At 38.2% G+C, this 17,081-nt stretch overlaps 1 protein-coding gene across 1 annotated transcript in view; it reads left to right on the forward strand.

Moving 5' to 3' along the window:
* The window catches only part of LOC125225271 (atrial natriuretic peptide-converting enzyme), a 181,743-nt gene that overhangs the window by 87,503 nt on the left and 77,159 nt on the right, over positions 1-17,081 (forward strand). The window contains exon 7 of the mRNA XM_048128888.1: positions 15,262-15,456. Within this exon, the coding sequence (XP_047984845.1) occupies positions 15,262-15,456 (195 nt within the window). The remainder of the gene's footprint in view (positions 1-15,261; positions 15,457-17,081) is intronic.

The following is a 17,081-nucleotide window of genomic DNA, read 5'->3' on the forward strand; positions in this document are numbered from 1 at the left end:
AACTAGAGTCAGTCCAAAATCAGCGGCAAATGTTATTTTAAACGTCAAACTGATGAAATAATTACTTTTAATTAACTCTTGCAGACGATTTTGATAGACGAGGCCCGACTTATTTTGGCTAGGCTATATCAATTTCGGGCATTCTGGGTTGCAAAAATCACGTCAATATCTTATGTGTGGTAGAGATATAATGATGGCATATTATCGAATCAAGGAGTCTCTGGGGGATAGTCTAGGCCCCGCCCGAACGAGTCAATATACTTATACGTTCGACCTTTATTTCAAAGGCCGATGTTTCGTCGTGCCCGAACCCGCATGGTTTCTGAACCGAAAATGTCCCAAGGAGTAAACATGATTGCGAAAAACTGGGCTTTAGTCTTGTTTATTTTTTCACGTTATACTATATTGTAGGTGGGTAGGTTAAATGTTACAAATGTTATAAGCAAAGACCTATACAACTCCGAATAGACAGATGTAGTCTAAGAAACATAATACTTCATGTAACATTTATTTCCGAGCTCATATAACCCAGCAAACATTCAAATCAGGGTTGTACAGACAATCTTCTGGGTGAGTTCGCTCCATCGTAGTCCACATTTTCGCCTTGACTAGTCTGTGGCCAAATTATCCTATTTAGAATAATAAAAAGAATAGACAATAGTTATTTGTTATACAAGGGGGCAAAGTTGTATTTTAACGCCGAGTGTGGAATTGAAAAACGAGCAAGTGAAAGGATTCTATAGTTGAACCACGAGCGAAGCGAGTGGTTCGAAATAGAATCCTGAACTTGCGAGTTTTTTAACACACGAGAAGTAAAATACATTTGCACCCGAGTGTAACACAAAACTTTTCCCCTCACTATAGCGAGGAAACTACAACGCAAAAGATGCGTTTATCACCGCTTCCAGTAGTTCCACAGGTGGTAAATCATCTTTATTACTAGATTCACCTACTTTAACCAATTTTAAAGCAGTTAATTTGACTTTATTCAAGGTCAAATTACTTTACCCACTAGTGGATAAAATGCGTTTTTACCCGTTGCCATTAAAGGACAAAACACGTGTTTCCGAGCTAGTGAGGGGAAAAATAAATTATTTGTAAGTATACTAAAATATAACGTGTAGGTACTGTGCTTATTAAGAAGAGTGAATAAAGAACTCATAAAAATTCAGTATGTATTACCAAAGACATATATAATCTATCCTATACAGAAAAATAAAATACTATTCTATTGAATATATCAATGGTGCATTCTTTATACCTTCTGCAATATTTATAAGGTACAGCGGGACACATCTCGACTGGGGGCAATTGTAACTGATCCATTTTTTCCATTATTTATTACACTATAATGTTGAGTTCTACATGACACTGAACACGCCTACCATATAAAGGGTGTCCCAGAAGTAAAGAGACAACTTTTTAATGTCGTACTGGCCGAAAACAGATTTTTCAAAAAAAGAAAAAAAACTGTCATGGCGACTGACATGAGCAAATACGTCAAATTATTCGGCATTTGCGTATTGGTTTCATAAGATTTTCGAAAATGAAACGAGCTGTATATGAGCTATTCGCGAAGCGAGTTATTCAATATTACGAGTGTCATGGTAAAATAGACACAATACACCATTTTACACAAGAGGGATCGAGAAGAACGAGCTTATATCGAATAATTAAACGTTTTGAAGAAACAGAAGAGCAAAATTTCAAAAGCCTACCGGGAAGACCACGTGTAGTTTCGACGGCTCGAAACTTAAATAAGGTAAAAAAGGCGTTTAACCAGGCTCCCTCGATATCTGTCAGAGCCGTGGCGGATAAATTAAAAATATCCAAGTCTAGTGTATCTAGAATTAAAAGGCACGACCTAAATATGAAAGCCTATGCAAAGCTATCTGCTCCCAAGTACATTAAAGACCAGGAGGTGCGTGCTAAAAAAGGATGTCGTAAAGTCTACGCGAAAACATTGAAAAAAATCCTTATTATTGATGATGAGACATATGTACCGGTGGACCCGAGCGATGTGCCTGGAAAGCAATATTTCCACTCAACCACTCGAGACGCTGTGGATTACACGCAAAGAGTCTTGCCAAAGGCTAAATTTTTTAACAAATATCTCGTTTGGCAAGCGATTGACCAAAACGGCAATATATCTGAACCTTATATTTGTACTGGATCTATGAACTCAAAGGTTTATCTCAAGGAGTGCATAATTAAACGATTGATTCCGTTTATAAACAAATATCATCGCACGGAAGATGTTGTGTTTTGGCCGGACATGGCGACTTGTCACTACGCGTCTGAAGTCACCCAGTACTTGGAGTCCACAGGGATTGAGTATATACTCAAGCGTAATAATGCTCCAAATGTGCCCCAAGCTCGAGGAATTGAAATGTTTTGGGCGTTATGTAAGAAAGAATATAAAAAACGAACAGATAAGCCCAAATCAATAACAGCTTTCAAACATCGGTGGACCAGATTGGCAAAAAATGTGGCAGCTAAGTCAGGAAAAGCTGTCATGCGGCGAGCAGCAATTAATCTGAGAAAAATTGGGTACAAAGGCGTCGTTGGTGCAAATTTGATATAAAATGTTTAATTTTATTATATTTTTAATTTTTATTATACGTAACTTATTTACTTTGATCAGTTATTTTATTTAAAAAATCAATTTATTATTGTCTCTTTACTTCTGGGACACCCCAATATAACAGGTGGACACTCTATTTGACAATGCAAACATTGTAAATCATGGAAAAAAATGGATCAATGACATTTGCGAGTCGGGATTTTTTTTAAAACTTTATTGCACAATTGAAAAAAAATACAAATGGCGGACTTAATGCCTTAAGACATTCTCTACCAGTCAACCATAGGGCCAAACAGAAATTCGCGATTTGTGCTATTTAAATACTTTGTTACCTGGACAATACGTATTGAATGCCCAATAAGTTCCTACAAGTTAGCCCACGAGGCCAATCTAAGGAAAGAAGCTAATTCGATTAAGATACAAGCGATATTATACATGCCTAGAAACGAACTTAGATACCTAGAGGCCTACCGCGTATACCGAATTTCGTAAAATGCTTGCACCTTTCCCTTTTGCGTAAATAGAGTGACCGAGAGAGCGAAGCGCTGGTAGCCTATAGCGGTAAGTGCGTGTGACTTTCGTTCCGGAGGTCGAAATGTGCGAAATGTCATTTGATATTTGCCAGTCGCTTTTCGGTGACGGAAAACATCGTGAGGAAACCGGACTAATTCCAATAAAGTCTAGCTACTCTTCGGGTTGAAAGGTCAGATGGCAGTCACTTTCTTTAAACTAGTGCCTACGCCAAATCTTGGGATTAGTTGTCAAAGCGGACCCAGGCTCTCATGAGCCGTGGCAAATGCCGTGATAACGCAAGGAGGATGAGAGTGGCCGAGAGAGATATGCCCGGTATTTAAAAAAATCAGTGCAGGCGGTAGCCCCTCTGGCCACATGATAGGACACCGGATTAACTTGTCGCGATCGACAAGGCGGCGGATTTACCAGCACGGGAAGCATGGTCGCGCGATAGACGATAAAATATCAGGCCGTCCCTATCGCACTTACAAATAGCGCGATAGGGACGGCCTGCTATTTTATCGTCTATCGCGCGACCATGCTTCCCGTGCAGTATTAGTTACCGGCTAATACTCGGTCTACCTTGGCCTCTACTTGTCAGTCGACAATAAATACACGGTGTAACATTAGGGACCAAAAGATTTTAACAACGAATTTCTGAGGCCAAAAGAAAGATGAAATGTTATATGAAATCAAGAAAAATTTCGCTGTTTTTTTTGTATTTATTATAAAACAGAAATAAGTAATGTCTTTGTTTAAACAAACATCCAGGAAACAACGCCACCTATATAATACCCATTCAAATAAAATAAGGTTTCATTAGAAATTGTTTCCTAGCAATAAACTGACCTATAAAATGTTTCATCAGACATGTATTAGGCCACGCGCACAACACTGTCAGGTAATGACAGCGAGGTTTTAAAATGAATGTTGTTTTTATTGTACCGATAGCAAGTTAAGCAGTGAGTTGCAAGAAATATTAAAAAGTTTATTTTCTCAAACATGGTATGAAATATTGATGTTATGTGCCTTATAAATGGCAGCGAAGTATGACATTGCAGGTGCGGCAAGGACGATTGATAGATAATGGAATTTCATACAAACCTTGCAGGCCAAGACCGGCAAAGTCCTCTTTTTTAATTTCCAAACACAGATAACTGTGACATAACATCCAGGTATTTAGCCAATTAAAAAAAAAAACTATAAGGGGCTTTATAGACGTGCCGACTGCAACTGGTACGGGCCCTAGACAATATTTGATTTTGGGTGCGTTTTCATACAAAAAAAATTTTTTTCGTTTTTTTTTGAATTTATTTTAACTTTTTGTTTTTTTATAAGCGTATACGGGGTAACAAAGGGGAACGAAAATTCGATTATTTTTGCGCTACGACGCACCGTTTAGGAGATACAGCCATCCAAAGTTACTATTTTCAGTAGACTTTATTTATTTCATACCATGTTTGAGAAAAGCACTATACATACCTCGGCGGGAAATGGGGTTGCCCGCCTCAGACCTATCCGGCCTCGCGAATGTCTTCGGCCGGCAACCCCTTTGTCCCGGCCTCTGTAGTAATGTACTATTAAACAATTTTATTTAAATTTGTGTCGCTTAACTTCAAACTTGGGTAAATCTATTGGGTTGGTTTGGTTATATTTCGGTATCAATAATTTTTTATTTAACCACCCTTAAAGCAGAATGGATTCACCCAACTTTGAAGTTAAGCGACTCACTTACTCACTCATTTCATTCATTCATTATAATAAAATCAGCCCTTTTCTCGAAGCTACACTTTACAATTTACAACCGTTAGTCAATGTCTAATATGACAAGATGGAAAGAGACTTGCACCTGTAACTTTCACTTTTGAGAAATGGGCCCCAGGACTTCATGTAGCTGTGTGTGATCAATTGATCATTCACCTCTACTCCCGTGGAACTACCTATACATACCTAGTTACCAAGGTGGCATTACTACCGACAGCGTCATTGGATTACCGCGTCGTTATCGACATGTTTGTTGCCAGCGACAAAATTGCCTTGCAATTTTAAAGTTGAAGATTTTTTTATATTTTTAAATGGTAGGAGAGATCAAAGCAAATTTCCGACATATATTTAAGTACGGGTCGAGCGAAAATGTTTTTCCTAAAGTCACAAACGCTAAGAGATCGAAACGCAACTGTCACTATCCCGCTAACATGGAAAAAAGTAGAAAAATGATAGAGAGACCCAAAAAGCGTTTTGATATCGCTAGCGATAGTCCCCTTCTCTTCACAGGGTGCCTACCTGTTTCTTTACGCAGTCACAGCTTAGCTACGACCGTAGGCTAGGTATCGAGCGAGCCGTGATATTGGCTACGACGTAGTGCTACGAGCCGTAGCGGGAATGCTTTTTAATGACAGACGCGGTTGTGGGTAGTGTTGTTGAATGAGTTAATAAACAATGCTTATTTATAAAAAAAAAATGTTTGTTTTTAGGGTTCCGTACCAAAAGGTACAACAGGAACCCTTATGGCCCGTCTCTGTCCGTCTGTCACATTACTAAATATCTCGAGAACTACTAATGCTATCAACTTGAAATTTGGTATAGTTGTGATTGTAAACCTCTACAAGTAGAAAGTTTGATTAATTCACAAAAAAACTTTTTCTACTCGTCGACTGTAATCTGTCAATTAGGACACCACAGACTAAACTATAAGTGCTAACTTTTCAGTGTTGGATACTCTATGGCAGTTCCAACTCAACTATAACTAGTGGCTCTGGGAGCTGTAGACCTTCGCGAAATACTTAGAGAACGCAAAACTGAAAGTTAATTAGTGATTATCGCAGTCAAGTCATGACCTCATGACAGCAACAGTTTCAAGCGACATATACTCGTACGCATAGGCAGTTAGGCACTCAACTCAAGCCCTTAACGGCAATTTCTGCATTTAACATATAAAAACTGTGCGGCTATCATGCTTGCACTTTTATCACTTATCAATGTGGATAACATATATGTCAATATCACACTGACTAACTTGCCACAACGTGACGGATGCTTTATCCGCGTAGATAAGTCATAAAATGGCAAGCATCATAGTCCTGCCCTTGGTTTTGTTATCTTTTGTTTTGTAATCGTGTCGACGCTATCCCGCAAAGTGGGCTGCCTATTTTCGCTTTTCAGGGTCACAACAAAACCCTAATCTTACTTAGTTTGGATACTTACACACCTTATTTTCGATCTTAAACTTCGCAAGAAAATTCCAACCTAACTTATTTTCAATACGTACTACGTGGTATTTCTTTTTGGCGGGGGGCTTCGCCCCCCGAGCCCCCTTTGTGGGTGCTTTGCCCCTCGTCGGCCATTTTGGTTTTGTTATCAATTTTCGATTTGTAAGGGTGTCGACGCTAGCCCGCGAAGTGGGCTGCCTATTTTCCCTTTTCAGGGTCACAAGAAAACCCTAACCTTACTTAGTTTGGATACTTAATGGGTATTTCTATTTTGTCCCCCCCTTATTTTCCCTCTTAAGGATCGCAAGAAAACTTTAACCGTACTTAGTTTGGATACTGAATTGATCTTTCTTTTTTGCGGGGGGCTACGGCCCCCGAGCCCCCCCCCCCCCCCCTATATTCGCTCTTAAGCGTCGTAAAAAAGACCCTTCCCTAACTTATTTTCAATACGTACTACGTTGGTATTTCTTTTTGGCGGGGGGCTTCGCCCCTCGTGGTCCGTTTTGTTTTTCTTATCAATTTTGGATTTGTAAGCGTGTCGACGCTAGCCCGCGAAGTGTGTTGCCTATTTTCGCTTTTCAAGGTCACAAGAAAACCTTAACTTTACTTAGTTTGGAAACTTAATTGGTCGTTCTTTTTTGCGAGGGCTGCGCCCCCCGAGCCCCCCCTTATTTTCGCTCTTAAGGGTCGTAAAAAAGACCCTAACCTAACTTATTTTCAATACGTACTACGTTGGCTTTTTGACGGTGGGCTTCGCCTCCGAGCCCCCTTGTGGGTGCTTCGCCCCTCGTCGTCCATTTTCGTTTAGTTATCAAGTTTTGTTTTGTAAACGTGTCAACGCTAGCCCGCGAAGTGGGTTTCCTATTTTCGCTTTTAAGGGTCACAAGAAAACTCTAACCCAACTATTTTAAATACTACGATGCATCACCAACTCACTAATTCAATCTACTTGAAAGTTGGCAGCACATAACACTTAAATTCGCACCGTTTAGTATAAACCGCGGTGGTGCAGTGTCATTCATGTTACATTTTTGCCCTCACGCTAGTCATATTTCTAGGTTCGATTCCCGGCAAATGCAAAACTTTTTGTATTTTTATTATTTTTCTTCTTGTTGCCAACAGCTATCATAATTTATGTTACGAAGTTTCGCTTATGCCGCGCGGAGGGAATCCACTCCGTTTTCTTTAGTCAAACACAATTTTGTTGATTTTTCCGAGGTAAGTTTTTATCTTCTGTTTAACGCCATCTGTGAGAATATTGTGGCGTGACGTTGTGACGTGAGGAGAGGCATCATAATTATCTTAGCTCATCCTTTCTATAATCAAATTGGTTAGTACTTATTTTTGCCATCTTCGGCATTACATTTATTTATAATTTATAAATAATAATTTTTTTTCGTACTTCAAAATTATTAAACACTGGATCATAAAAAATAAATATAAATAGTTTCATAATTAAATTTTACGAGAATCGGTTGAATAGAGGGAAATATACGGACATAAAAATGTAAATTTCGATCAACAAGCAAACAGGATTTTACTTTCTACTGAAAAAAAAATGATTATAAGTATATAAAATGTATTTATCGCTTTAGTTGGTTAAAATATAATTATTAATATAAAATTCAAATGCAAAAAAAATACAAAAATTATGGCACCTGGAGGATTCGAACGCAGAACTTGGTGAATTGGTGATTAGAAATTTGAAAAAAAGCACGGTGACTTACCACTGAGCCACCATAACACATACGTAGATTGGTGAAATTAAAATGCTTATTCTGTTGCAAAATTACATATTTTTACATCTACCGTCTAAACCTGTGTTCTAAAACGTCTGATTTTTTTGCCAAGCACTCTATATACATGCATCTAAAAGACAAGACTTTTAAGATATCGATATGGCTAAAAGTTAAGGCGTGAGGCCCCATGACTTTGTCATTTTTAACAATTTCCAAAATCTGGGACGACAAAAAAATTATATTGAGTCATAGAATCTGGTCACAAAATTTCACGCGAATCGGTTGGGAAATGCGAGCTGTAGAGCGAGACATCCGGACATACAAAAGCAAATTGCTTGAGTTAAAACGTAGCCCTTGCTTCGCTGCGGTCAATAATCTCATTATAGTTGACTTTTAGTTAACTGTAATAATTTCAAAAATAGAATTTCATACAATTTCTATACTAATTTGCGATACCTGGCAAATTTTTCTGCATTTGAAACACATTTTTTTTATCTGTCGCGTTATCGGCCAATCAGAGACGGTTATTATAAACAATTGGTTGCTAGGTAATTCGATGTTGATACAACGGTGAACGACGCTATTAACATTAATTTTAACTTGAATGATGATATTTTTCGTCCATTGATGATGAAAATGATGACTCATAGAAAAAGTATTGTATACAATAGTGATATAATTAAGCTTTTCACTCTCGTACCGTACTATTAGGCCACTCAGCAAGCTTCGTGGCCTAAACATGGTACTCGACTGAAAAGCTTTGTATTATATCACGATTGTATAAAATACTATTTCAGATTTTTACTTTCAATTTAACCATCTACTTTCAAATAAAGTAAAAACTGTTTAAATCGGTTAACATTATAAAGAATTATCCCTGAAAACCCAACATACTATACAGAGATGGCGCTATACACAATAATGTTCATTAGTACTTCTAGCTTCTAGTCTTCTAGTCAAGTCATTAGAGTTAATAAGAGAAACATGAGATTATTTTAACTAGGTAGTTTGAAAGAAACTTCGTACGGAACCCTCGGTGGGCGAGTCCGACTCGCACAGCCGGTTTTTTTTAACATGCAGAAACGTCTGCAAACGAGAGTTATGTTTTTGAGGGAACTCACTTCCTGCATGTCTATTTCCTGCATTTTTTGGGTAAACATGCTTCATCCTAGACTGCATCGGCACTTTCCATCAGGTGAGATTGCGGTCAAATGGTTTACCTGTTCCTCATAAAAAAAAAAACACACTGGCACAGATTATTAATAAGTTACTAACGTAACAGATCCTTCACTTGCCCGCAAAACGACAAATGCCTACGCTTTATTTAACTAATACTAATAAGTTATTACGTAAAACTCAGAAGAACAGTAGGTACGCGCTACACGACTACACAGGCGGGCGCGTGGTGCCCCTCGGCCACTTGTTACCTCCAGGGTGGCTAGCCGAATGGCACAATCGCTCACGAAACGCTCACGAAACGAAGCGCTAGTAGATATCTATCTCTATCGCGCTTGCGTATTGGCGCGACAGAGCCAGCGGCGTATCGCTTTCGTTTGGCGTCGGAGAAATGCCATTCGGCTACGGGGCCTGGCAAATGCTAGCAGGTAGGTATTTGACGCGCGACCGCGAACGGAACGAGTGACGTAGGCCTGACACTGGGGACGCTGAATATTAGCTTTCATTTCACAAACGACAATGCCGTGACGGCCTATGTGGTGCCCACCGGATTACCACGCGAATACATTGTCGACATCCCCGCAACGTGCCACAGGCTGATCCATCGCGGGCCGCCAATCTAATAGTTAGAGGAAATTGCTTTGTTTAATGTTTGTGATTTGGAATTTTCATGTAGCAGAAAATTATGTACCCTATCCCTATCAGGCACAGTGCCCTATCCCACAAAAATTTACAAGCGTACAATTCGACAAAATTGTTGAGTTGTAAACATAATAATGTACCACAATAATTACAAATATGTGTTCGCTACAAGTGTGCAGTGTACAAATAAGTCACTTTTGTGAAAGCGTATCACAAAGAATAAGGGTATGTCATGACACCTATAAAATTGTAGGACTGTGAATTGTAAAATATACAAGCGAAAAATTGTAATGTTACAACTACAAATATGTAACAATTTATTTAGCTTCTTGATATTGAAGGTAGTTTCACTTTTTACGCAATACTTACGAAGGAATTAGATTGATTATATTTAATTACAATGGACTTACAAGACAAAATGACCATCTTAAACCACATTCACGAAAACAAAAACATTCTTTTTGGCAAATTTGTCATTTTGGAAACACCATGAGCATCGCCAGTGATGTGATATTGGGATCCTGAGCCCAACCATCTTAAAGCAGTCAGTAACTGTTGTTTAGGATCAAGAGCATGACTTCTTCTTGTCGGATGTCTAAGGTTTCCACCAATAGTTTGCAATAGATATTCGACGGTAGATTTACTCACTCTGAACCTTTGATTAAATGTAAAATCCGTCATGGTCAAAGTTAAATTTATTCTTTCCCTATATGTCCTTGGACGTCTTACAATGAATTCTTCTTCACTATCACTGCTACTTGCACTAAACATTTCGTGGTACAAATTAAGGGTTGAAATCGCTGAATATTAGTGAATATGATAAAATATACCGCAATGTGTCTATTCGTAAATTTGTAAGAGGGTGTGACACTCGTTTAGAGAATTGTTGACTTGTACGTACAATTATACATATATGTAAAACTGTTACCACAATTTAATGTAGCACAAAACAATTGTCAGCTACAAATTTGTACGTTTTCCGGAAAATATGTGTATCGTTTGTAAAGTTTTGTGATACAATGAATTGTAAACTTGTCGATACAATTTACATATTTGTCAGAATTTTCCGCTACAATTTTGTAATGTATGTATTTTGTGGTACGCACACTTGTACTACTACAAACTTGTAACTTTACACTTGTAAAATTGTAGTTGTAAGTTTTGAGGGATAGGGCACTGAAGGTGGTTGGGCATTTTAAAGCCTGATTTAGATGGCATGTGATTTTAGTCTCATTGCGGGCTGTTGAGGTTACATACAATTTTGCCACAGCCATCAAATACCGCAATGTAATAAAACTCGTATGCAAGTTCTCGTACCATCTAAATGGGCCCTAAGAGTCTATAAAACGATCACACCTGCTGTTGCAGGTGTACTCGTATAGCCTGCAGTGATCGCTTACCATCAGAATGACCTGTCTGCTCATTTGCCTTCTATCTGATAAAAAAACGACATACAGATTTTTTACTACACAGCAAATTTTGCTCATTAGGTATACTCAGCTGATACATTCAAACACTATAATACTTTTTTATTTTTTGAAAAACATGTTTACATGGCTTGACAGACAATCCAATGCGCCATAAAACTTAAATAAAACATAATAATTATTACAAACTGTAAATAATTATAAGTTATGAATAAATTATCAGACTCTCACAGTGGTAGGTTTCGCATCCATCACCTCACAGAACCTCAAGCATTCATTTCTCACAGCCCATCGCAGGCATATTACAGGATTTAAGAAAGTTACTGTATAATAGGTTTCATTTTTAGGGTTCCGTACCAAAAAGGTACAACAGGATCCCTTATGGTGCGACTCTGTCCGTCTGTCTGTCCGTCTGTCACATTGTTAAATATCTCGAGAACTACTTATGCTATCGATATGAAATTTGGAATAGTTATAAACATTGTGAACCTCTACAAGTTGAAAGTATATTTATTTTAAATTAATTAATATAAATGATAGAAAATGGCCAAAATTAAAGGGGGGCAAACTGAAAATTTCAAGTAACTAGATCAAGTGGGGTATCGTTGGAAAGAGCTCAAATTGTACATATCAAAACCATTTTTTATAATTTTTTGGTTGTGGAAAAAAAATGTTTTTTGAAGGAAAATTTAAAAAAATACCGCCCCCCCCCCCCCTTATCTCCGAAGTTTACTAACATAAATTTGTGAAATTTTCACCAAACATGGCTATTATAATGAATATTACAGGAAAAATAAAATCGTACACGTATCTTGAAAACTTTTTTTTTTATTTATAAAAAACCTTTCAGATTTACATTTTCAATTTCAACGCCCTTGCGGGTGTTTATTGTACCTGTATTTTTTAACAAAATAACAATGAAATTACCTGCTTTCAAATAGAGGCAAAATGGTTAAAATCGATTCACGCAATAAACAATTTTCCATAAAAATCATCTTCCATAACTAGCTCGCGCGCATTAGCTTACTCAATTTGCCGATAGATGTCGCTGTACGTTGAACGCTCATTTCCTACATCGCGTTTTTCCTGATATAATGAGGTCGGTTCAGGAGCGTCCTTGCGACATGTCGTAAGTCGTAAACTATTGAAGTCGAATAGTCTTGATTTTATTTGGACGTCGTCTAACAATAAAATTGTATATTAAAATATTACTTGTTATGTGGGAAATTGAGTCTTGAGGTATTTAGTCAAATCTGTAGAGTTCTATGAATAACATTTTGATGATTCAACTATTGAAAGTTTGTACGGAACCCTCGGTGAGCGAGTCCGACTCGCACTTGACCGTTTTTTTTTATTATAAACTGGCCTATGATTGACCTTAGTCGCACCTGATGGAAAGTGATGACAACGTCGAAGATGTAGCTCACTGGTTCAGTAATTGCCTTTATATGTTATTTTATTACTTTACTAGCGACCCGCCCCGGCTTCGCACGGGTACTATACCTACATTTAAACCTTCCTCTAGAATCACTCTATCTATTAAAAAAAACCGCATCAAAATCCGTTGCGTAGTTTTAAAGATTTAAGCATACATAGGGACATAGGGACAGAGAAAGCGACTTTGTTTTATACTATGTAGTGATTATACGAGCGATGGTCTACCCGACCGCGCCACATTGGATTACCACGTCAATACAGTATCGACGTCGGCGTAACGTTACCCGCAGACTGATCCATCACCTGCTGACGCACAGCTCTGTAATTACATGAAATTGGCTTGATAATCTTCTTACAAGTCAAATGTAGCTGACAATAACCTAACCACAAAATTAAAATTAACCCCTGACGTAACCCCTGACTAATCCCTGACGTAGTGGACCGATTTCCATGAAACATGGCTAAGAACACATGGCTAGTCGGGAGACTAATTCAGCTTTCAAACAAAAAAAAAAACTAAATCTAAATCGGTTCGTTCTTTCGAGAGCTACGATGCCACAGACAGACACACGCAGACAAACAGACAGACAGACACGTCAAACTTATAACACCCCGTCGTGTTTGCGTCGGGGGTTAAAAATGAAGACATAGAAGGGAACTTTTCACATTTACATACATAAATTCAAGCCTGTCTTCCCAAAAGGAATACGCAGAACACAAGAAGCTACTTAGGTTTCAGTGACACGTTTATCAATTAAGGAGTTGGATCACAATGAAATTTCGCTAAAGCTCATACCACAATTGAACCCATCTCCCGGGAGGAAAAGGGGTGGTTGAATTCTTAACCAGTTGTGGTCAAGGGGAATTGTAGAGGTCTGAAAAGCCTATTTTTATATAGGTAAATATAATGTATAATAGGATACATCAAAAGAATACCTTTTTTGTCCGCCCGTCTCTCAAGTCAAGAGTGCCACTAAGATCTTTTCTTTAGCTTAGAAACTCGCCGACTAGAGGAGGAGAGTTGAAACCATAATTTTACACTTATGAATAACCTAAATTCGTAAGGTAGATTTTAGTAGAATTGGACAAGTAATCGTTTTACTTTACAAGTCTGAGAATAAAGTAAACAAAATATTTAAGTTTACACCGTACCCTTGAAGAGTGTGGTGTGTCCGGCTCGCACGTATTTTTATTAGATTTATTACGTTTAATTATACGTAATGCATATGTATGTATGTATGTATGCATATCAACCTCCCTGTAATTGGACAAAAGTGTAAAACCTCAGTTGACTGTTCACGTAGTAGTGAGCAGATTAAAAAAGGGAAAGCACTTTATAGTCAAGTGGACTACTCAGCAGGACGGCGGGTAATTGAAAACCAGTGCTTGCCGCATTATGCTGAGTGGAATATTTACCGTCTCCCCAGTATTAACACGGGGCTTACGGGGATGTAGCCGGTAACCACTCCGATTGTTCGTATTTGCTTTTATTAAGGGGTTCCGTTTATAGTTCTTCGGGTAGGTATTAGAATGGACACATAACTAAATACCTAATTGTTTAGAGTGCATTAATTTGATGCGCGTATTGTGTATTCCATCGCAATAAAGTAATTAATAAAATGACAATGATACAGTGCATCTGCGTTTACCGCGTCAAATATTACACGGCCTCAAGGTACCGTAAGAAATTTCTAGAATCATTCTTACCTTGGCTACCCAAAGTCACAATCGCTCGCTTCGTAAGCGTATCGTAACCTCTCCCTATCACTCTTCTGTTAGTGGCGCGATAGAGCCAGACTGTGTCTCGTTCGCCATGTAGCGTCAATGATTGTCAGTCCGGCATAGACTCGGCTAGGCCAATGTGCGGTGCTTACTTACAATACACTTGGAAAAATTGCCTCGCGAAAGACAGGGCGGTGCTGGCCACACGTGTCCTGAAACAATTGTCCCTAGTCTATCCCCGGCTTTATAACGGCAACAGCCGGTCACGTACAAAAAAACACGAGTAGGTACATACATAGATTACATACACTCTGCCTAAAACCGTAATAATAAGACGCGCTTAAAAAGGCGCCGAGGACCCTTAATCACCGCATATCTAACAAAATTTTTGCTTAGGGACGGCCATTCTTGCGCCGGAATGCCCGTATCGAGTTTAGCCGCCGCTCGGGGCTATTCAAATTAATTCTGCGTACATTTTTAGCTCCATTAAGGTTTCGGTGGACTAGTTTTAGGCATGGATTTAAATAGAAGAGTTTTCCTTTTTGGGTATTAGGTATATTTTTGGGTTGTTCTTTTAAAGTTCAATTATAGGTTTTTGTACAATAAATGTTATTGAATTTAGTTCTCAAATATTTTACAACCGCAAAGAGAAAAGTATATTAACCTTGGAGTAGGTACTCTGTGCACACATCAGTTACTTTAATATTTAATTAATGGTTAAAGAGAGATACTATAACACATTAATTTATGAATACTTTTTTAACCAATCCTAGTACTTAAAAACCATATCTCACAAGATATCTTCTTTCCAGTACGTGTCGCAAGTGGTGAACCGCAGCTCCGTGGTGACGTTCCCAACCCCGACAGAACCACCCGGCTCCCGGAACCCGGCGCCCGGCGTGTGTCTCCCCGTCATCGTCAGCTTCTGCCAGCAGCACCGCGTCTCCTACAACTTCACCGTCTTTCCGAATTACATCGGCCATTTTGGACAGAGGGACGCACAGCAGGTAAATGTGAACCGCAGCTCCGTAGTGACGTTCCCCGCGCTAACAGAACCGCCTGGGTCCCGGACCCCGGCGCCCGGCTTGGGTCTCCCCGTCATTGGTAACAGGTAAATTAAACAAATGAACCCCAGATACCGGGTGAACAAATGCCGGGATAACGCAACGCAAGGATGATGATGCTTATGTATGAGAATTTTTCCATCTCAGTTGTTCTCGTTTGACATTAAGCTTGGCGGTCATGGTTACTAGTGGTTTATCTGTTAAGGATTACGCAGTCATCTCAATACAACTCCGCCTGTTAGTCACGGTTTTAAATAGAAAAGAGATTTTCTTGGACTCTACAGAAACGTATCCTCATCGTCCAAGGTATAGAGGACAAGGCCAGCGATCGCTTATACGTTATATGGGCTAACATAGCTTTCATATTTTAATGACAGGCAGGTAGTTATGGATATAGATTTGTCAATGTCAAAAGATCATAATACTGCTTTTGACACAGCATATCCATTTAGATTTAGTTTAGAATCTTTTATTAAAATTAAAATACGCTGCACAGTATGGCAACCTTGAACGTTAATAGTTTTTCGAATCAAGTTTTTGACCCATATATTATTTATGTTTGGGTGTCTAGTCAACTAAAAAAGCAAAGAACATTAAGTAATATGCTTAAGAGCAACTAGATTTACGTAAGCAGTCAAATATTGTTATAAAATATTATAATTTGAAATGTGTTATAAGCAAAAACACGCGCACCATAGTACACACCCGAGCGTTGGCTTCCGTTCTCTAAATTCGTATTTCGTTTCGCAAAATATTAAACAAAAGGCTTACGAAATTAACAAATCCCTCCTACAAACAGTTAAGCTTAATGAAAATCATCTATAACACTCACAGAATAAATAATCAACTCAAAAACAAGAAGCTTATTAACAATTAACAATGTTTTCGTAAAATATCAAATAATAATATTAATTAATAAGGCTTCAAACGTTTGTTAGCCCTATTTTAATTAGGTAGTACGAACTAGACAGTTTTAATACTTTTAATGCTTAATGTCAGTGTTTTAAGTTTACAAGCTTTTTATGATGCTACAACTTTTTGTGAAGCAGATATTCTTTAAAACGTCTTTTATACAAGAACCAACAAAGTATATTCGGACCGTGGTAATGCTTACTTTTTTTGTTGTTTGCTTTATTGAATTCGCTTATATTTTTAAAGTAACAGCGCTCTGTCATAATTACCTATATGTATAGGGAATTTATCCTGATGTATTATGTCTTTCCATTTGAATAATCTGGACAGCGCAGCGGTTGACCCTGCTTGACGTAGGTTGACATTTGAATAATTGTAAGTACTTACGGCTTGTGCTCTTAAACTTGAAAACAGTAGACAGACACGTTTGAGGGCTGCGTTCTGTAGGTGTACTCGGTGTCATTGACGATGACGCGCAGAAATCTGACAAATCTGTCAAATTTAACATTTAATCAGTAATCACTCACTACATAGTATTAAAACAAAGCTTCCCGCATTCTGTCCCATTACACAGGGACAAATAGATCGGGTAAGGGTATATTGAGTTAAAATAATATAATTCACTCGTAATATTAAATTAACATGGGATTTAATCG

Source organism: Leguminivora glycinivorella, chromosome 4 (genome assembly GCF_023078275.1).
Source record: "Leguminivora glycinivorella isolate SPB_JAAS2020 chromosome 4, LegGlyc_1.1, whole genome shotgun sequence".
Classification (NCBI taxonomy): Eukaryota; Metazoa; Arthropoda; class Insecta; order Lepidoptera; family Tortricidae; genus Leguminivora; species Leguminivora glycinivorella.